Here is a 21,667-nt window from a genome sequence, read left to right as displayed (position 1 = left end):
TTTTTTTTTTTTTTTTTTTTTTTTTTTAATAAATTTGTTTAAGTTCCTTGTAGATTCTGGATATTATCCCTTTGTCAGATGGATAGAATGCAAAATTTTTCTCCCATTCTGTAGGTTGCCTGTTCACTCTGATGATGGTTTCTTTTGCTGTGCAGAAGCTCTTCAGTTTAATTAGATCCCATATGTCAATTGTGGCTTTTGTTGCAATTGCTTTTGTTGTTTTAGTCATGAAGTCTTTGCCCCTGCCTATGTCCTGAATGGTATTGCCTAGGTTTTCTTCTAGGGTTTATATGGTTTTAGGTTTTACACTTAAGTGTTTAATCCATCTTGAGTTTAACATTTTTATCTTTGAAACAAAGATAAGCGGCATGGTAGGTGGAAGGTAGATAAAGAATTTCATGCCTTTTGGAATGAAATTTTTGGATATTATGTCAAAAGTAATGTTCTACTGTCTGATATTTCTTTCTTTTTTTTTTTTTTTTTTGAGACAGAGTCTCACTCTGTTGCCCAGGCTGCAGTGCAGTGGCATGATCTTGACTGACTGGAACCTCTGCCTCCTGGGCTCAAGCTATCCTCCCACCCCAGCTTCCAGAGTAGATAGGTCTACAGGTGCCTGTCGTCACATCTACCTAATTATTGTATTTTTTTTGTAGAGACAGGGTTTTAACATGTCACCCAGGTTGGTCTGGAGCTCCTAGGCTCAAGCAATCCACCCACCTCAGCCTCTCAAAGTGCTGGGATTACAGCCTTGAGCCACTGTGTCTGGCCTCATCTATTCTTTAAAAAAAATTTATTTAGGGCAGGCTGGGTGGCTCATGTCTGTAGCCCCAGCACTTTGGGAGGTCGAGGCAGATAGGTCACTTGAAGTCAGGAGTTTGAGACCAGCCTGGCCAACATGGTGAAACCCCGTCTCTACTACAAATACAAAAATTAGCCAGGTACCTGTAATCCCAGCAACTCCAGAGGCTGAGGCAGGAGAACCACTTGAACCTGGGAGGCAGAGGTTGCAGTGAGCTGAGATCATGCCACAGCACTCCAGCCTGGGCGACAGAGTGAGACTCAGTCTCAAAAAAAAAAAAAAACTGGAGCTGTACTGAGGTGTAATTTATATATAAAAACTGCACATACTTAGAATATACAATTTGATGAGTTTGGACATACGCATACACCTGTGATATCACTATAATCAAGACAATAAATGCATCTATCACCTCCAAAATTTCCCTTGTGTTCTTTGCTTTGTGCATGTGTATGATAAAAGCATAACATGAGATCTACCCTCTTAACAAATTTTTAAGTGCACAACACTGTGTTAACTGTAGGCACTATGCTGTATAGCCCATATCTAGAATTTATTCATCTGCATAACTGTAACTTTATACCCATTGAATAAGAAATCCCATTTCCCCTTCCCTCCATTCTTTGGCAACCAGCTTCTATTTTTTTGCTTCTATGATTTGATTATTTTAGACTCCTCATGTAAGTGGAATAATCCAGTATTTATCATTCTGTTACTGACATTTCTCTTAACATAATGTCTTGCAGGCACAGCAATGTTGCAAATGGTAGGAGTTCCCTTTTTTTTTTTGAGGCCAAATAATATTTCATTGTATGTATATAACACATTTTCTTTATCCATTTATCTGTCCATGAACATTTGGGTTGCTTCCATATCTTGGCTGTTGTGAATAATGCTACAATGAACACGCAAGTACAGTTATTTCTTCCAGATCCTGATGTCAGTTCTTTTGGATACACATCCAGGAGTGGGATTGCTGAATCATATGGTAGTTCTATTTTTAATTTTTTGAGGAACCTGTATACTGTTTTCCATAATGGTTACACCATCATACATTCCCACCTGCAGTGCACAAGCGTTCTAATTTTTCCGCTTTCTCATCAACACTGTCTTCTGTTTTTTTTTTTTTTTTTTTCTGAGACGGAGTCTTGCTCTGTCGCCCAGGCTGCAGTGCAGTGGCACTATCTTGGCTCATTGCAACCTCCACCTCCCGGGTTCTAGTGATTTTTCTGCCTCAGCCTCCCAAGTAGCTGGGATTACAGGTGCCCACCACCACACCTGGCTAATTTTTTTGTATTTTTAGTAGAGATGGGGTTTCCTGACCTCATGATCCGCCCACCTCGATCTCCCAAAGTGCTGGGATTACAGGCATGAACCACCGTGACCAGCCAATCTTCTGCTTTTTTTATAATAGCCATTCTAATAGGTGTGAGGTTATAGCTCAATATAGTTTTGATTTGTATGTCTCAAGTAATTAGTGATGCTGAACACCTTTTTTTATACCTTTTGTCCATCTGTATGTCTTCTTTTGATAAATGTCTATTCAAGTCCTTGGTTCATTTTTAAAATCAGGTTATTTGCTTTTCTTCACTTGAGTTGTAGGAGTCTACCAACCATCTAATCTCCTTCCATATATTTAACAGTACTTAAGAATACTGGTATGTGTTATACAGTAGGTTTTAGTGTTTGCTAAATCCATAGCCATAAAGCCACACATTGTTATTAATGCTTAGATTGGTACATTTTGTATTTTGTGATCCCAATACTCTGGTTTCCACTGACTGCTGGTGCTGACCTAAGGGCAATCATGTATTGGACTGTGTGATATGATATAAATTCTGGCTACCTGGAATCCCTATAGAAAATATAATCAGATTATCTCTTAAGAAATCTGAATATAAAACATTAAAAAGGTAAGTAAAGCAGAAGGAAGAGGAGCAGAGTTTAGCCAAACTCTCATTTAGTCATGTTTTAAAACAAAGCAGCTCTAATGCTCTCTTTCTGCATCTGAAAGGTCAGTTCCTAGAACTCAGTGGTTTCAAACACGTTCCAGTTTTCCATGAAACCTGGCTACGTAGTTTCTGGGACTGTTTTCTTTTTCCAATTATTCCCTTGGTTCCTTCTTAATAAATCTACTTAACTAAGATAACTTGCTCCTATTTATATTCATTACAATCTGAAGTACTAACAGGTAATAATTACTGGAGGAGTACTGTAACATACTACCAGCTTTTAACCTCTGTAATTTGGATCAGACTGCTCTTCATACTGTTTTGAAAGGCATTTTTCAGTTCCTACTACTACAAAATAAGTTTTGCCAAGTGGATCCCCAAAATCATAACGAGTCATTTAAAAATTCCTGACACAGTAAAATTTTAAGTGGAGAAATCACAAAATGATTGCAGGAAGCATTGGGGCAACAAACAGAATATTGTGGAAGTTGCTTCTCAAGAGATAAGAACCCAGGGTTCTAATTTCTAATCTAATTCTTGTTATATGACCTTTGAGAAATCTGGGCCTAAGTGATTTGAACCTAAGGTCACCTCTTTAAAGTCAGAAAACCAGTGTATTGTCTGCCTGAAGACAGAAACAGGTGATGGGGATATTTTCTACTTCAAAAGACAAAGATTCTCTCATTTGATATACAAGATTTCAATATAACTCCACTCTTTGTTTCCTGTTACAAGGAAGTGACATGGACTAGGGACATACTCCAAAATGTTTGGAATCAGAAACAGCAGTCCTTTAACCTAACCACCACTAGGACACACTCTGATTTCACAAAATCCTGGCCATCGAATCTTTAAATATAAGTAAAAAGTATAGGCAGCTGTAGGAACTAAATGTTGTCATTAATTGAGTGTACTGAAAATAGTTTTATTTTTTAATTTGTATAAAGGTTAAAGGGTTTTCATTTTAAACAATATTTATCACAATACAGTAAAATTGCACTGCAAAACAAAAGACTGCTGAAAAGTATTTCAAATCCTTTAGGTTATGACTTTGTTTATTTGCTTTTATCTAAAAGAGATTTCTGTAGTGTTACCTGCACATTAGATGATAGTACTAAAATTTTATTTAGCGGCAATTAACTGCTATTTCCCACTTGCTGTTTTTATTCCATTTTAAACTATTTCTCTTAAATCTCACTAAATTTATATAAAACTGAAATAGATATATAACACCAACATGATTTTGAGAAAAATAATCTTCTATCAATATCATGAGAAGCATTTTCACCATTCCAGTTCAAGAATAAAAATAAATGTCTCCACAAAATCATGCTGCTTCCAATTATTTGTTAAGTACATACCTCTGCTTCCATGTGATAAGCATTTTCCACTCTCCTAAAATCCTTTGTCACAGTGATATTTTCTGCCTGAAACAGAAAAAGTCCAAGAATATGATTACTAAACATCTGACGCAATTACACTAAAATATAAATTAGAAACCTACACTAATTAAAATCAGAAAAACGTAAAGTATGCAAAAAGAACTCTGCCTGATGTTTTAAAACTTTCCTAAAATGAATTCAGAAATCTATAAATGTTTGCTTAAAATTTCATGTCACTTTTTTTATAATTTATATTAGCCTGTAATGAAAGTATGAAGTTAGGGTGATATATATATGAGCAATTGTTAGCACATAAAGCATACTTAATGTTGAGTGTCAGCATTTTAAAAAATATTTAATTTACAAATATTTTAATACAAAATTACCAAATATGTATTATGTGCAACTCTGGACAAGTTACTCAATACTCAATTTTTTGAGCCTTAGGCTCCACATTTATAAAATCAGGTTAATACCATGTATATCACATAACATCGTTTTGCAGATTTAATGAGAAGTTGTATATCAAGTAGTTGGCATACAGAAGGCACTCACCAAAAGTCGAGACTATACCACTATGATATAAATATTTATTGAAACATCTAACCTGAGCCAGTTTGGTTTTAAAAAAGTAGTATTAATACTTATATATTCTCAGGAAAAATACAAGGCATATAATTCTGACAAAAAAGTTGAATTTCTTATTTGCTTTCCAAAAGGGTTTTTAAATTCAGTGACTAAAATCTTCAGCTACTCTCATTCTTTGGGGACAAGCAAAACTTGCATTTTATGTAATTTTTTTGTACTTTTCAAAATATATGTTAAATCAATATACAATTATGCCAAGTAATTTAATTATGTTATTTGAAGAAGACAAGGTTGCATCTAAATTTTAAGATATAAACTAATTACAAGCAGTTTATGTTATCCAGAAAAATTCTTAAAAGTTTTAACCTAAGTTAAAAGCTTTTGACTCAAGTTCCAAATATCACTGTGATGTCAGTCAGTCCCATGAAAATATTAGTGCAACATTTTTATTATGAAAGTAATACCTACTCACTGTGGAAAATTTAGAATACAGGTTAAGTACAAAACAGTACAGTAGTTCTCCCTTGTCTACAGGGGATAACTTCCAAGAGATACCTGGAACTTAATACCATTTTCCAGTAATTTAGGACACTCCCTGTCCCCATCACCTTAAGCAGTTATGTCACTCATTTGTAAGAACTGGGTTCATTTGTCAAGAGAATAAATTTTATCCTGGGATTGATCCTGTGATAGGTTCTTTGATGACTTTTTCCCCCAGTTTACATACATCAAGCTTCACTATTTGTGATTTACAGCTCTGTGAGGTTTGACAAATGCATAAAGTCATGTACGTACCACTCCAGTACCATAAAGAATAGTTCTTTCACCTTAAAAATCCAGCAGATACCTGAAACCACAGATAGTATCCAACCTTATGTATAATATTTTTTTTCTGCTCTGATAACCCAGACAGCTACAAGTGACTAATGGGTAGGTGGCATATACAGCATGGAAACACTGAACAAGTTATGATTCACATCCCCCGCTGGGACAGAGCAGGACAGAGATTTCATCACGCTACTCAGAATGGTGTACAGTTTTAAACTTACGGATTATTTCTGGAATTCTACATTTAATATTTTCGGACCAAGACTGACTGCAAGAATTAGGGGTCTGTACTATACATATTGCTTGTAATCATTTTTTCACTTGATTAACATGAAACTTTTTGTCATTTAATATTTTATGACATGTAAACATACATCATAAAACATGTCTCATTTTTCACTTTCCTGCAACTTCACTTGATGAACAACTGATTGAAAAATTATGAGAAATAATTTTATGAAAGGTAACTGGAAAGCAAAGTATCTTTTATTGCTATCTTTGTTTTTAATAGTATTTTTTAAATAAAAGTACATGCTAATCAAAGAAAATCTAATACTAGCGAAAATAACCAAAAAGTAGTAGTATTCTCAAATCCCATTACTGTTAATATTTTAGTAAACATTTTAATAAACCACCAATGCATATAAACGTATCTAGATCTATATACAGACTTTTTCCATAAATAAAATTATATTGTACATTTTGTTCTTAACTATTGATTGACAGAGTCTTGCTTTGCTGCCCAGGCTGCAAAGTAGTGGTACAAGTATGTCTCACTGTAATCCTGAATCCCTGAGTTCAAGTGATCTTCCTGTCTCAGCCTCCTGAGTAGCTAGGAGGATGCCCGGATTTTCTAAAAATTTTTTTGTAGAGCTAGGGTCTTGCTATGTTGATAGGGTGGTCTCAAATTCCTGGCCTCAAATGATCCTCCCACCTTAGCCTCTCAAAGTGCCGGGATTACAGGTATGAGCCACCACACTTGGCCTGAACTTTTTAAAATAAACTTTTAATTTTGGAATAATTTAAAATTTATGGAGAAGTTACCAAGATAGTACAGAGTTCCCATCTACCTCAGTTTCAGACTTCTCTGATGTTAATACTATAGTATATCTGTCTAAACTAAAAAGCCAACATTAGCAGATTACCATTAACTAAACTCCAAACTTTATTTGGACTTCACCAGTTTTTCTATTAAATGTGCTTTTTACTACTACAGGATCGAATCCATGATACTGTATTGCATTAATTCATCAAGTCTCCTTAGTCTCCTCTGGTCTCTTGACAGTTTCTCAGTCTTCCCTTGCTTTTCATGACTTTGGAAGTTTTGGTCATGTATTTTGCAGAATGTCCCTCATTTTGACATTGATGTTTTCTCATGATTAGACTAGGGTTATAAATTTTAGGAAAGAATACTGTAGAGGTGAAATGCCTTTTTAATCACAACACATCAGGCAGTACATGGTATCCACATGATACTACTCAAGATACTAATACTGGTCACTTGGGTAAAGTAGTGTTTGCCAGTTTCTTCCACTGTAAAGTTACTATTTTCCCCTTTCCATACTGGAAGCATGTCACTAAGTGTAGCCGACACTCACTCAATAAATACTACTTTGTTTATTTTGTTGTTCAATTGTTCTAGCTTTGGCCATTGGCACTTCTTTCAGCTTGGCTCCTTTATCTGTTTGAGATACCCCTTTCCTTTACTTGTTGAGCACTTTCTTACTTTCTGTTACAATATATTACAGTTATGTAGTTTCCCTGTCCCAGTCCTAGAATAAGCCATTTCTCCAAGAAGCATAGTACCTTTTCTTTTTATGTAGAACCAAGATCTGAATGCTGAGACTGCTCACTGCTATTGGGGTGTCATTCCTTCCAGGCTCTCTCAGTGGACAGAGCTAGGGTATATATATATATATACATAGACATATATATATATATACGTCTATGTGTGTGTGTATATATATATGCACACACATAAAATTTTTCCATCTGTACAATATACAAAGTTAAAGATGCATTCACACTGATGCTTTCAATTCTAATCCTGAATCACAGAATTCATTTTAACCTTCCATTTTTATTTGTAACTTCCCTCTCTGAGAGTGAGAAACCTGGCTCCCACCATCCGCTATCCACTTATTTGTTTAACCCCAGTATACATGTAAAGCAGTTTCAGACTTGTTAACAAATACCCCTTTGGAAAACATATTTACCAACTAGAGCATAGAGTTTTTGTATCTTTATTCTTCATCCTTATAATTTCCAGTCAAAACACCATTTTCCAGTAATTTAGGACACTCCCTGCCCCATCACCTTAAGCAGTTATGTCACTCATTTGTAAGAACTGGGTTCATTTGTCAAGAGAATAAATTTTATCGTGGGATTGATCCTGTGATAGGCTCTTTGATGCCTTTTTCCCCCAGTTTACATACATCAAGCTTCACTATTTGTGATTTACAGCTCTGTGAGTTTTGACAAATGCATAAAGTCATGTATGTACCACTCCAGTACCATAAAGAATAGTTCTTTCACCTTAAAAATTTCTCCATGCATCTCTTTTAGTCAACCACTTCGCCCTCCAACAGATTGTTAACCACAAATCTGTTTTCGGTCCCCATAGTATTGCTCTTCTCCAGGAGATCATATGAATAGAATCAAAAAATTCAAAGCTTTTGGGTCTGGCTTCTTTCACTGACTAATATGCAGCTAAGATTCACTCACATTGTTTTGTGAATCAATTCTTACTCCTTTTTATTGCTGAATAATATTCTTTTGCTTAGATGTACCAGAGTTTTTTAAATCCATTCCACTGCTGAAAGACATCTTGGCTGCTTCCAGTTTTAGAAGTTATTAATAAAGCTGCTATAAACATTTGTGTACAGATTCTTATATGTACTTAAGTTTTCAATTCACTTTGGCAAATTATCCTAGAATGCTGACTTCTATGTAAGTCTAATTTAACTTTATAAGAAACTGTAAGACTACCTTCCAAAGTGGCCATATAATTTTGCAATCTCACCAGCAATGAATGAGAATTCCTGTTGCTCTGCATCCTTCCCAGCATTTGGCATCAGTGTTACCATTCTAATAGGTACACAGTAGTATTTCATTGTGGTTTATTTTCCATTTCCCTAATGACAAGTAATGTTGAGTATATTTTCATGTGCCTACTTGCCATCTGCATAAGTTCCTTGGTGAAGTGTCTGTTAAGATCTTTTGTGCATTTTTATTGAGCTGTTTGTTACTGCTGAATTGAGTTCTATATATGTGCCTTTGATAACAAGTCTTTTATTTCGCTATTGTATTTACAAATGTCTTCTTTCCCAAGTCTATAGAACTGATTTTTCATTTCTTAAAGATACAAGTTCCTTTTATGCTTATTGTTAATTTCAAATAATTTTCTCCAGTCTGTAGATTGACTTTTTTATTCTTAACAATGTTTTTCACAAAGTGGGTTTTTTTTAATTGTTTTGATAATACATTTACTTTTTCTTGATTCATGGACTTGCGCTTTTTGGCAATACAGGTTGGCATCCTTAAATGTTGAAATCCAAATTCACAAATCTTCCAAATTCAAATCTTTTTTTAGCACCAAAACATTGATTGCTCAAAAGAAATGGCTTCCCTTGGGCATTTCGAATTTTAAGATTTTTGGATTTTGGGATATTTAGCATTAAAGTATATAATGCATATTCCAAATAAAATTCTTGAAATTCTTTGAAAACATTTCTTGGTCCTAACATTTTCGATAAGGGTAACTCAACTCTGTATCTAAAACTTCATTTTTCAATCCAAGGTCACATAGATTGTTCTCTTTTCTTTTTTTCTGGAAGTTTTGTGTTTTTACTGTTTTGGGAAAAGGCCAATTCTTTCATGCTAATTGCTCTTTTTGGCTTCACTAAACTTGCCGGAATGGGGCCGTTTGCCCTGGAACATTGGTTAACTAAGAGTTAAGTATCTTTCAGAGCTTTTGCTGGTTGTTTCCTTGGTTGGGAATAACCTCCCATTTCAGATCAATATTGTACTTTTTTGTTCTACTTTTTTTAAATGGTTGTATGTCATATGGACACCTTGGCACCTCAAACTACCTATATTCTGTCCTGTAGGAAGGGGACCTGGCCCTTTTCTGGTTTGCGCACAGGAGTGCCACCCTGGTTCACCTGCTTCTGCATTAGCTTTCTTGGAAGGAGTTGGCCTGGTCATTGGGGGGACTGACCATTTACTTTACTGACTCTGATCTCCTTTTGTCTTTTTTCTCATTAAGTAGGGTTTGTTCCATCCAGTGCTTGATCTGCATTGTTTTCTTGGGGGTGATCTTATTTAAGAGCAGTCGCGGAAAGTGTTGACTTCTTCCTGATAACAGGCAACGATGTCATGTGCATATTGGACAATTTTGGAAACAAAGTTTTGTATAAGGTGTAGGTGACTGTGGAGGGTCTTTTTTTTTTTTTTGCATAATAGACATTTGACTGTTAAGGCAACTTTGTTAAAAGATTCCTTTACTTTACTGAAAATTGCTTTACCACTCCATGTTTTTGTTTCTCTGAAACAATCTTTAGAACCAGTAAAAATACTTATTCATTTTTAGTCGTGACTTTATTTTTTTTAATTTTTTTTTTTATTATCTTTTAAGTTCGGGACATGTGGGCACACGTGCAGGTTACTATGTATACATGGACATGTTGGTGTGTTGCATTCATTTACTCGTCATTTACATTAGGTTATTCACTTATGTATCCCTCCCCCTCCCCTCAATCAATGACAGCCGGGTGTGTTATGTTTCCTATACGTGTATACAAGTGTTCTCATTGTTCAACTCGCCACCTTCGAGAGGGAACATGGTGGTTGGGCTGGTTTTGTGTTCCTTTGTGATTATGTTTGTCTCAGAATGATGTTTCCAGTTTATCCATGGTCCATACAAAGGACATGAACTCATCCTTTTTCTTTTGGCCTGCATTGTATTCCAGGGTGTATATGTGCCACATTTTTCTTAATCAGTCTTATCTTTGCTATTGGGTGAACGTGCTGCAATAAACATATGTGTGCAAGTGTCTTTATTGCGATGATTTTATAATCCTTTGGGCTATTATTCCAGTAATGGGGATGGCTGGGGCCGTCAAATGGTATTTTCTAGGGTTCTAGTCTTTGAGGAATCGGCCTTGAGGAATCGCCACACTGTTTTCCAAAATGGTTGAACTAGTTTACAGTCAACAGTGTAAAAGTGTCCCTGTTTCTCCACATCCTCTCCAGCATCTCGTTTCCTGACTTTTTAATGATTGCCATTCTAACTGGTGTGAGATGGTATCTCATTGTGGTTTTGATTTGCATTTCTCTGATGACCAGTGATGATGAGCATTCTTTCACGTGTCTGTTGGCTGCACAAATGTCTTCTTTTGAGAAGTGTCTGTTCATACCGTTTGTCCACTTTTTGATGGGGTTGTTTGATTTTTTCTTGTAAATTTGTTTAACTTCTTTGTAGATTCTGGATATTAGCTGTTTGTCAGATGGGTAGATTGCAAAATTTTCTCCCATTCTGTAGGTTGCCTGTTCACTCTGATGGTAGTTTCTTTTGCTGTGCAGAAGCTCTTTAGTTTAACTAGATCCCATTTGTCAATTTTGGCTTTTGTTGCCATTGCTTTTGGTGTTTTAGTCATGAAACTATTGCCTAGGTTTTCTTCTAAGGTTTTTATGGTTTTAGGTCTAAGATTTAAGTCTTTAATCCATCTTGAATTAATTAGTAGTATAGTTTGAAGTAATGAGGGGAGAACTTGCCCTACAGATGTTTTATGAAGATAATAATTTAAACAGAGTCATACTGACACAGGACCATAACAAGGATCAAATGAACTAATTAATTCTGTAACTAATTCAAGAACATTTGAAGATTACAGATAGCAATAACCAGTAACATTTCAAAGCAGTAGGTAAAACAAGGAATAAGGAATCCTCATATCATACATCCTTCCCCTACTCCCTCTGAGCAGTAACTATTGTGATTCAGGGTAAGCCATAACAGGTCTAAACTATTTAGGATGATCACATCTGATTTACTACAGGATTAGGTTAAAAGATGGACAGAAATCCAAATGTAAACTAATTGGTCTGGCATTTCTCTGGCCACAAAAATAAGCTTAGGTTGTCTATTTAGAGTAAACTGTAGTATTTTTAAAAATAAATGTGGTTGCAGGAAACAAAGACTATTATTTTTCTTTTTAAGCCACAGTATAAGATGTAAGGCTTGGGAATGTTGCAGCCATTTTAGTATAATGCAGGAAGATGAAGGTAAAGCCAAGAGAACTACATCAAAATATGCAGAACCTTGACAATGAAAGCCCATATTACAACTTGACTTTTCAATTATGCAAAGCAAGGTTCTTGCATGTGTAGTAAGGGAAAGACAGACTTCAGTAAATGGTGTCAGTACAGTTACTTACCTATGTCATGAGAAAAAAAAAAACTCTTATCCTTATACCAAAGTAAATTCCAAGCACAGCACACATATCTAATGTACTACAAAGGTTCCTTAAGAGACCAGGAAATATTAGTTAACAGTTCTACAAGGCTAGGTGTGGTGGCTCATGCCTGGCATTCCAGTGCTTCAGGAGGGCAAGGTGGGAGGATTGATTGAGACCAGGAGTTTGAGACCAGCCTGGACAACACAGGAAGACCCTGTCTCTACAAAAAATAAAAAATATAGCTGGGCATGGAGGTGTGTGCCTGTAGTCTGAGCTATTTGGGAGGCTGAGGTGGGAGGACAGCTTGAGTCCTGGAGTTTTGGGCTGTAGTGAACAATGATAATATCACCCTACTCCATACTGGGCAACAGAGTGAGACTTTGTGTTTTAAAAAAAAAAAAAGTTAGATAGCTTTATGCTTGAGAAGAACCCAACACACCCAATAAACATTATATACAAAGGTAGAAAAAATACAGAAAAAAATTAATGACTTTGGCTAAACACAACTTTAAGATTTTGAATGTTCAATACTATAAACTAAGTTATACAGCAAATAAAAAACTGAGAAAAATTTTTGCAATATATGACAGGTTATTTACAATCTTTTTTTTTTTTTTTGAGACAGAGTTTCACTCTGTTGCCCAGGCTGGAGTGCAGTGGCGTGATCTCAGCTCACTGCCACCTCTGCCTCCTGGGCTCAAGTGATTCTCCTGCCTCAGCTTCCTGAGTAGCTGAGATACAGGTGCCCACCACCATGCCTGGCTAAGTTTTATATTTTTAGTAGAAACATGGATTCTTCATGTTAGCCAGGCTGGCCTTGAACTCCTGACGTCACATAATCTGCCTGCCTCAGTCTCCCAAAGTGCTGGGATTACAGGCAAGAGCCATAGTGCCCGGCCAGGTTATTTATAATCTTAATTTTAAGGTTCTTATAAATGTAGTAAGGTAAAGACAATATAAAAATGGGCAAAATATTGTGAACTAGAAATCTGTATTTAAAAAGTTTAAGTTCAAATGATAAAGAAATAATAAATGACAGTATCAATTTTTGGACTATTAAGTTGGCAAAATTACAGAAGAAAATAATGCCTACTGTGCCAAGTGAAGGTGTAAACATATATTTTTAGAATACAATTTTCATAAGCCTTCAAATATACATAATCCAGGAATTAATGTCCAAAGAATATTACTAGTTGAGGATCCCTAATCCGAAAAACCAAAATGCTCCAAAATCTTAAACTTTTTGAGTGCCAACATGACACTCAAAGGAAACTGGAGCATTTTGAATTTTGGATTTCCAGAATTACAAATATTCCAATGGTACATATAAAATACAAATATTCCCAGATCCACAACTTCCGAAATCCAAAACATTTCCAGTAAAGCATTTTGGATGGGATGCTCAACCTGTAATTACAGGCATGTATAAATACGTAGCTTACAAGGACATTCATGTTGTGACCATTTTCAAAAATGAAAAACTTCATCCAATGTCTATGTTCAATTTGTTGCCACTACTTCTTAATTTGGGTGCCCCTAGAAACAGATCCTAAGACAAAAATTTGCATACAGTTAATTTTGAAGGTGATCCCAAAAAACACCACTAACAGAGTGGGATGCAAGACAGATAAGGAAAGAAAGGCACTAAAGGATGTGTTGTCAAGCAAATTACCACTGTGGTCAACTCAAATTTAATCCTGCAGAGAAACTCTAGGAACCAGGGTGGAACACATACCTCAGAATTATCCTACCCCAAGGGGTGAAGATGCTGGGGTCTCTTTCCATTCATTTCCCTCAGTCATTCTAGTTCCACATTAGCCTTCAGATGAAGGCTGGTGGGGCTGGGGGAGAGGACTTTAATTCCCTGGCATTACACTCTGGCCCCATTTGCAGACAGAGTGGATTCTGGCAGCCAGGGAAAGTTTTCAGGCAAAGAATTTACAAATGTTGTCAGATGGAAGCTGGGCCCGCATGCACACAAATGTGAAATGCCAAAGGATGTAAGCAGTGGTATCAATAGCATCAGCGACATCTTCCCTGCCTAACGCCTCAATTACGCACTGTCAAGAGAATAAAGAAGCAACATCCTGTAGTAGTTAAGAGCATGGACCCTAAGGTTAAAATTCTGCCACTTCTTGGCTATGAGCATGGGCAAGCAACCTGCCAATAATCACCCTGGTCCTCGGAGTTCTCATCTATAAGCAGCCTTATCCTCATGTCCCAATCACCTCCTAAAAGCCTCCTCCAAATGCCATCATACTTGGGATTAGGTTTCAACATATAAATTTTGGGGGGACACAAACATTTAGTCCATTGCAAGAACTATGTCTTGATATGTCACGATACAAGATAAGTTCTCTTCTGCTGCTCCTGTGGAATACCTCCTACTGGGTGTCATGGTGGCTGAGGTGGTCTGTTGTGAAGCAAAAAGGAGAAAAGGGGTCTCTTTTTTAGCTGCACTCTGTTAGAGGAATCTTACAGTAGTTTTGGTGATACTGCAATGGGTTAAAGGGGTTAAACACTCCCTTCAGCATTTACTCCTAGTCCTCTCTTGCACTAGAACTTACATATGCATCCTGAATGACAGAAACACTTTTGTGAAGGGAGGACCAGACATTGTGAGGTCATTTTATGCCTATAGTAGGAGAAAGGAGAAAATAAAAGGGAAGCAGAGATATCAGGGTAATTCTTGGTAGCATTCACTATATACCAAATCTACTAGCTCCTTGATCTTGGACGCCCAGCTTCCAGGACTGTAAGATATAAATTTCTGTTGTTTACAAGCTACCCAGTCTATGGTTTTTCATTACAGCAGACCAAACAAACTAAGTCAATATTAAGTGTTGTTTAAAAATGAACAATGGGCCAGGTGCAGTGGCTCATACCTGCAATCCCAGCACTTTGGGAGGCCGAGGCAGGGGATCAGTTGAGGTCAGGAGTTCGAGACCAGCCTGGCCAATATGGTGAAACCCCATCTCTACTAAAAATACAAAAATTAGCCAGGTGTGGTGGAAGGCGCCTGTAATCCCACCTACTTGGGAGGCTGAGGCAGAAGAATCGCTTGAACCTGGGAGGTGGAGGTTGCAGTGAGCCTAGACTGCCTCCATTGTACTCCAGTATGGGCGACAAGAGTGAAAGTCCATCTTGAAACAAAAACAAAAATGAACAATGAAAAGAAAGGCTTAATGTTTGTTGGTTGAATGAGTAAATATTGCTTAAAACTTTAAAATACTTTTCAATGAAAACCACATAGCTGAATAATTTGTTCATTTATTGTTTCATTGTTTCTTTTTTTCATTCAGAAGGTATCTTCTGAGTACACATTATGTGGAGTGTATGGACCATAACTCATACAGGCAAAAAAAGAACAAATGGTCTTGGCTCTGGAGAAGTTTAGAATATGGAGGAGAGACAAGTAAATTAAGAATTATGATACAGGATAAGTTTTTATTACAAGTATAGGGAGTGAAGTGTTGTATGGTAGGGATTACTGTTATATTAGGAAAGGAATGCCAAGAAGGTGAATTTGGGCTGATTTTTTTTTTTTTTTTTTTTTTTTTTTTTTTTTTGAGATGGAGTTTCACTCTTGTTGCCCAGGCTGGAGTGCAATGGCGCGATCTCAGCTCACTGCAACCTCCACCTCGTGGGTTCAAGCAATTCTCCTGCCTCAGTCTCACAAGTAACTGGGATTACAGGCATGCACCACCATGCCCGGCTAATTCTGGTATTTTTAGTAGAGAGGGGGTTTCGCCACATTGGTCAGGCTGGTCTTGAACTCCTGATCTCAGGTGATGTGCCCTTCTTGGCCTCCCAAAGTGCTGGGATTACAGGGCCACCTTCAGCTCCATCTTTTAAGCAAAGGAGTTTGGATTATGAGGAGCCCTTTAAGCAGGGAAGTGATGTTTATAAACCTTACAGCTCAGAATTCTAAAGTTTAAAATGAATAAGGACTTTGTGAAGACCCATAATTCACCCTGAAAATATAAATGATATTTTGTATTCTCTCCTGAACAAATTATCTACATGACTTCTTTCATCAATTAGCAGAGATAATTGGGAGGTTACTGTCCTTCTTATGTATTGAATTGAACACTGAATCTTAATATAATTACTCTAAGTTGGACTTAGTAATTTATTTACTTACTTATTTATTTGAGAGAGTCTCTGTTGCCCAAGCTGGAGTGCAGTGGCGCCATCTCGGCTCACTGAAACCTTCACCTCCTGGGTTCAAGAGATTCTCCTGCCTCAGTCACCCTAGTAGCTGGGATTACAGGAGTGTGCCACCATGGCCAGCTGATTTTTCTATTTTTACTAGAGATGGGGTTTTGCCATGTTGACCAGGCTGGTCTTGAACTCCTGGCCTCAAGTGATCCACTTGACTTGGCCTCCCAAAGTGTTGGCAATACAGGCATGAGCCACCATGCCCAGCCTATGCTGTTTTATAGAGTCATGTGAGCTCCATTTTATTTTATGTAAATAACTTAAAACTTGTTATCTTATTCAACTACGGCACTAGTAGCAGTTTTTTAAAATGATTTTCTACATATTAAACCCACTTTACTCATATTATTTATAATTATTTGTATTTTTCTAAATTGTAAAATCATTTGAAGAAATCTTGTCCATATGACTTTGTAATAACTCATATGTTTGTATTATAAAGGCAATGCAAATATCTTTTCTTGTTAAAAATAAGGACTTGCTTTTTCAGGGTATGGCATTTCTTGCAATAGACTGGAAGTAACAATGTCTGCACTTTTACCAATTCAATGTTATCCTGGATAAGTCACATCTGTAGCCTTTGGGGTCCTACTCAGTAAAATGAGAAAACTGAAATAGTTCATCTCTATGATTTCTAATTTTCTTTCATTCTAATTATCAGCAGAATTGGAAGCAACTTACATTCTGGTTTCAGGAATACATGAGTTCAAATATTGCTCTACCTAAAGTTCACAGCATTGTTTAACCTCTTTAAATTTGGAAAACGGGGATATTAAAACACGCCTAACAGTGCTATTGTGTGGATTAAATGATGGCTTCAATTTTTTTTTCTTTCCTTAGGAGTAGGCTTAAGGTAAGATTTGCTTAGTGATTTGTCTCATGGACATCTCCGTTAAAAGTATTTCATATATGTGGTATCCACAATACTAGCTTGACTTTTTCTTTTAAGTTAAACCTAAGAAGGCCGAAGAAATTTTGGGGGAATTATTACAAAATGAAAATCAATATAAAATGAAAATGGACGCAACTTCTTCCCCACTCCCCAACGTTACTGTTTGCGGAACATACTCAAGAACCATTCCATGCAAAGTTTTACATGATCGGAAGGAAGCAGGTCGTGCTCTTCACTTGCCAATTCCATGGTGTGGAATAAAAACAAAACAAAACAAAACAAAACAAAACAAAACAAAACAAAACATTTAGTGTCCAGCACTCCACTTGGGCAAATATTTACAACTAACATTTCAAGTTTTACCATTTCATCACTTCAAATTTAAAACAAAATCACTGAAGCAAATATCGCCTGATAAAAACCTACCCAATTTGCATTCTTTCATTTTTAATTTGCCTGAGGCCAATAATTACCTTCGTCTAGGGGAAGAATGGTTCAAATATTCACTCTGCCAGGTCCTGGCGTCCCGTAATACCTTTGCGACAAAGACGTCCTAAACGCTCCAGACCCTCCACATTTCCCTTCCCCTCTAGAGTGGGCCGTGGGGCCCGACCATCTGCCAACCCTTTTGTGTAGTCTGGCTCGCATTTCCTCCCCCGCGGAGATCTCACCTGCACGCCCTGCTGCTGGAGGCTCTGCGTGATGTAATCTAGACGGCGACAAACGCTCTTTTTGGCCTCGGCCGCCGCCTCCTTGGTGCTGCTCACTCGCATCACCACCTGCGCCCGGTCCGGGCCCCCAGACAGTTCTGAGGTTCCGCTTACGTGCACCTCGCGGGTAGCAGTTTGGGCTTGTGTTGAGGAGAGCGGGTGGCGGAGGCCGGGTAGCGTCTCTCCGCCTGAGACCAGGTTGTTCGCCGGGCCCCTGTCAGCCCAGGGAACCAGTTCCACAAACACCCGGGTCGGAGGGGTCTTTTGCAGAGACATAGCGATGGCAGCTCGGTTTCCATAGTAACTACCGGCTGACGGCGGCCGAAGGGGCCAATGCGCGCCAGGGCTTGGCTGTGCACCGCGCAAAGTATGCCGGGATGGCTGTGGAGGCCGCGGAGTTTGTGGCATGCGCAAGCTACGCCTTGTTGATCTTGCCGCATCTTTTTTACTAGGTGTCGGCTGAGTGAGTAGCTACGGTTTTTAACATGTTTACCTTACGGCCTTCAAAAAAATGTTAGCGGGCTTTCTCTGTGGTCTCCTCCGTGAGCCCTGGCCTTTCTCGCAACTCCTTGGCCTCCCACCCGCGTCTCTGCACCTCAGAGGAAGAAGAGTAGCGAGGCCGAGCGGGTGGTTTTAGATTTCTCTGTGATTGCACCCAGCCTTGTCTTTTCTGACTTTACCGTCGACGCTTGGGGTACAGCTTTTGAGGCTCCCTCGGCCACACTTTTGTGGTTTGTGAGAGGTTTCAGTTGAGGTGAACTTTTTGCCCCTGTGATCTTGGACAGTTTATTATGATTCTTCCTATCTCAGTTTCATCTTCTCTAAAGCAGCGTTGATAATATTTTTGTATCAATAATATATATTATATTCAAATATATTATATATTCGAATATATATTAATCATAATATTATCAAAGCAATGTTGACAATATTTTTCACATTTGCTATGTGCTTATAAGGTGCCCATGGTATGTAGAGTGCGTTGCATATGGAAAGCAGAGTTAACATAATGGATGTTTGTAATAATAGCTATGGCTTTGGCATCATTTTCATGTCTCCCCATTTTTTTCTAAAATCCCTGGAATGGTTCGGTCCTTGAACTCGGACAGGAGAGATTTAGGTGGTATCAAAGCACGTCCAACATGGACATTGCTGGGCGTGTACAACTTGGAGTTTCTCTGTACCCTTTTTTTGAGAGAATCTTTAGAACACAACCCTCAACTTCCCGTCTTCTGGATTCTCTTCCTAGCACTAAGCAATGATCTTTGTAAAAATAGCCCCACTGGCTTATACCTCTTTACTGTCTGAATTTTATTAAGAGAATTGAGGGGGGAAAAAAGAATTTTGAATAACTAGTTTTAGAAGGACAAGAACTATTCTTTTAAAAGGAGCCTGAAAAAGCTGACAGTCCTTTTGTAGTTTCTTCACCATCGTTTTTTCTGTTCTTTTTGATTAGTATAATGCAACTAAATCAAATGGTACCCCCCTCCTTTAATTAGGCTCATCACTGGATTAACATAATTTTGTGTATATTCATCTTGTTAGCTGAAAACAATTTTAATTTAAAAACTAACGTTAAGAGCTTTCCCTCATAGTCTTTTATGATTTAAGACACCCAAAACAATGTTTCTTAAACTTGCTGGAAAATTCTTTTTCCCTTACAATAAATGTGGAAGAATATAGCCTCCAAAATAAATTATTGAATGAATGAATGTCATAAATAAAAGCAACAGGAGTTAAATTTGTAAGTATTTAGTAATACGAGAAATATTTCATATTCAGTGTAAAATTTTACAATGTACAGGGATAATTAAGCTATGGTGTGTGTGGTGTGTATATATATATATATATTTTTTTTTTTTTTTTTTTTTTTTTGAGGCGGTGTTCTCGTTCTGTCACCGTCACCCAGGCTGGAGTGCAGTGGTGCGATCTCCGCTCACTGCAAGCTCCTCCTCCTGGGTTCACGCCATTCTCCTGCCTCACCATCCCCCGTAGCTGGAACTACAGGCACCAGCCAACACGCCCGGCTAATTTTTTTGTATTTTTAGTAGAGACGGGGTTTCACCGTGTTAACCAGGATGGTCTCAATCTCCTGACCTCGTGATCCTCCCACCTCGGCCTCCGAAAATGCTGGGATTACAGGCATGGGCGACCACGCCCGATCCATTGTAAGCTATATTTTAAAAAAATTTATACCTTACATCATACATTGAAAATAATAAATGAGACCAAAAAGAAAAATAATTGGAAGAACCTATATATAAATATAAATATTCTGGGGGATGAGAAGGCTGGCCTTAATCATAATTTCATGTGCAGCAACCATAAAGGAAAAGTTTGAAAATTGGACTTTCCAAAAAAAAAAATCAGTTATATAAAGCAAAATGAAAACAAAGGTAGGGGGGCAAATAAATTGGGAAAAATGTTTGTTAATGTTTATTGTGTATAAAGAGCTAAGAGTCTTAATGCCTAGAGAGCTGTTATTAGAAGAAACAAATGTGTCAAAAGAAAAATAATGAACACTGAGGCAAACTGCATTAGATTGCCATTGCCATAACAAAAGTCTTTCAGCTTCAAAGACTTTGGAGCTTAAACAGCACAAATTTGTTTTCTTATAGTTCTGGGGCCTAGAAGTCCAAGATTATGGTGTCAGCAGGTTTGGTATCTCCCAAGGCCTTTCTCGTTGGCTTACAGATGGCTACTTTCTTGCCTTGTCCTCACATAGCCTTGCGTCTGTGCACATTACCCTGATGTCTCTTCCTAGAGCCTCACCTTTATGACTTCCATTAAACCTTAATTACCTCCTTAAAAACCCTATTCCAAATACAGTCACATTGAAGTTAACACTCCAACATATGAATTTTGGGGGACACAATTAAGTCCACAATACGACCAAGAAAGCAGAAATGTTAATAGTCTATAGGATGAAAAAAAAAAAAAGTTTATCCTCACCAGTAGTTTAAGAAATGCAAATTTAACTACAGTGTAATGCCTGTTTTTGAACTATCATTTTGGCAAGTAATAAAGTCCATGAGAATGGAGAAGGAATAGATAATACTGGATTTTGAAAGAAGAATGAATTAATTCTTTATGACAGAACTATACATTAATAGTATATGAAAGAGAAGGATAAGCCTAAACTGACTTAGGTTTTCAGCTGGAATGATTGGGAGAATGAATGAAGAGGATAGAGCTATTTGTTCAGATCATAGTAGCTCAGTTCTCCCTCAGAGTCAAGGCTGAGCCCCAGCAACTGTTTTGAATAAGGTGACTCGACCAAGTTGATTGGACTAAGAATAGGTACCTAATTCCGGTTGAATCTGTTGGAATTTTTCACATGAGAATCTGTATTTTTTTATCTTTTTGTTTTTTTATTATACTTTAAGTTCTAGGGTACATGGGCATGACGTGCAGGTTTGTTACATATGTATACATGTGCCATGTTGGTGTGCTGCACCCATTAACTTGTCATTTACATTAGGTATATCTCCTAATGCTATCCCTCCCCCTCTACGCCGACAATAGGACCCGGTGTGTGATGATCCCCTTCCTGTGTCCAAGTGATCTCATTGTTCAATTCCCACCTATGATTGAGAACATGCGGTGTTTGGTTTTCTGTTCTTGTGATAGTTTGCTGAGAATGATGGTTTTCAGCTGCATCCATGTCCCTACAAAGGACACGAACTCATCCTTTTTTTATGGCTACATAGTATTCCATGGTGTGTATGTGCCACATTTTCTTAATCCAGTCTGTCACAGATGGACATTTGGGTTGATTCCAAGTCTTTGCTCTTGTGAATAGTGCCACAATAAACATACGTGTGCATGTGTCTTTAT

General features: G+C 37.5%; 1 protein-coding gene and 1 long non-coding RNA gene across 2 annotated transcripts in view; one reads left to right on the top strand and one right to left on the bottom strand.

Moving 5' to 3' along the window:
- IRAK1BP1 (interleukin 1 receptor associated kinase 1 binding protein 1) overlaps window positions 1-18,174 on the bottom strand; it is a 20,058-nt gene extending 1,884 nt beyond the window's left edge. The window contains exons 1-2 of the mRNA XM_017890727.1: window positions 17,792-18,174; window positions 4,113-4,178 (exon numbers count right to left, since the gene is read on the bottom strand). Coding sequence (XP_017746216.1) covers window positions 4,113-4,178; window positions 17,792-18,106 — 381 coding nt within the window. The 5' untranslated portion in view covers window positions 18,107-18,174. The remainder of the gene's footprint in view (window positions 1-4,112; window positions 4,179-17,791) is intronic.
- A 6-nt stretch (window positions 18,175-18,180) lies between these two features.
- LOC108541259 (uncharacterized) overlaps window positions 18,181-21,667 on the top strand; it is a 61,858-nt gene continuing 58,371 nt past the window's right edge. The window contains exon 1 of the long non-coding RNA XR_001888918.1: window positions 18,181-18,293. This is a non-coding gene — a long non-coding RNA (uncharacterized LOC108541259). The remainder of the gene's footprint in view (window positions 18,294-21,667) is intronic.

The sequence above is a fragment of the Rhinopithecus bieti genome, unplaced genomic scaffold, assembly GCF_001698545.2.
Source record: "Rhinopithecus bieti isolate Rb0 unplaced genomic scaffold, ASM169854v2 scaffold_20307, whole genome shotgun sequence".
Lineage (NCBI taxonomy): Eukaryota > Metazoa > Chordata > Mammalia > Primates > Cercopithecidae > Rhinopithecus > Rhinopithecus bieti.
The sequence above is the reverse complement of the archived record's forward strand: the minus strand, read 5'-3'. Positions and strand labels throughout refer to the sequence as shown.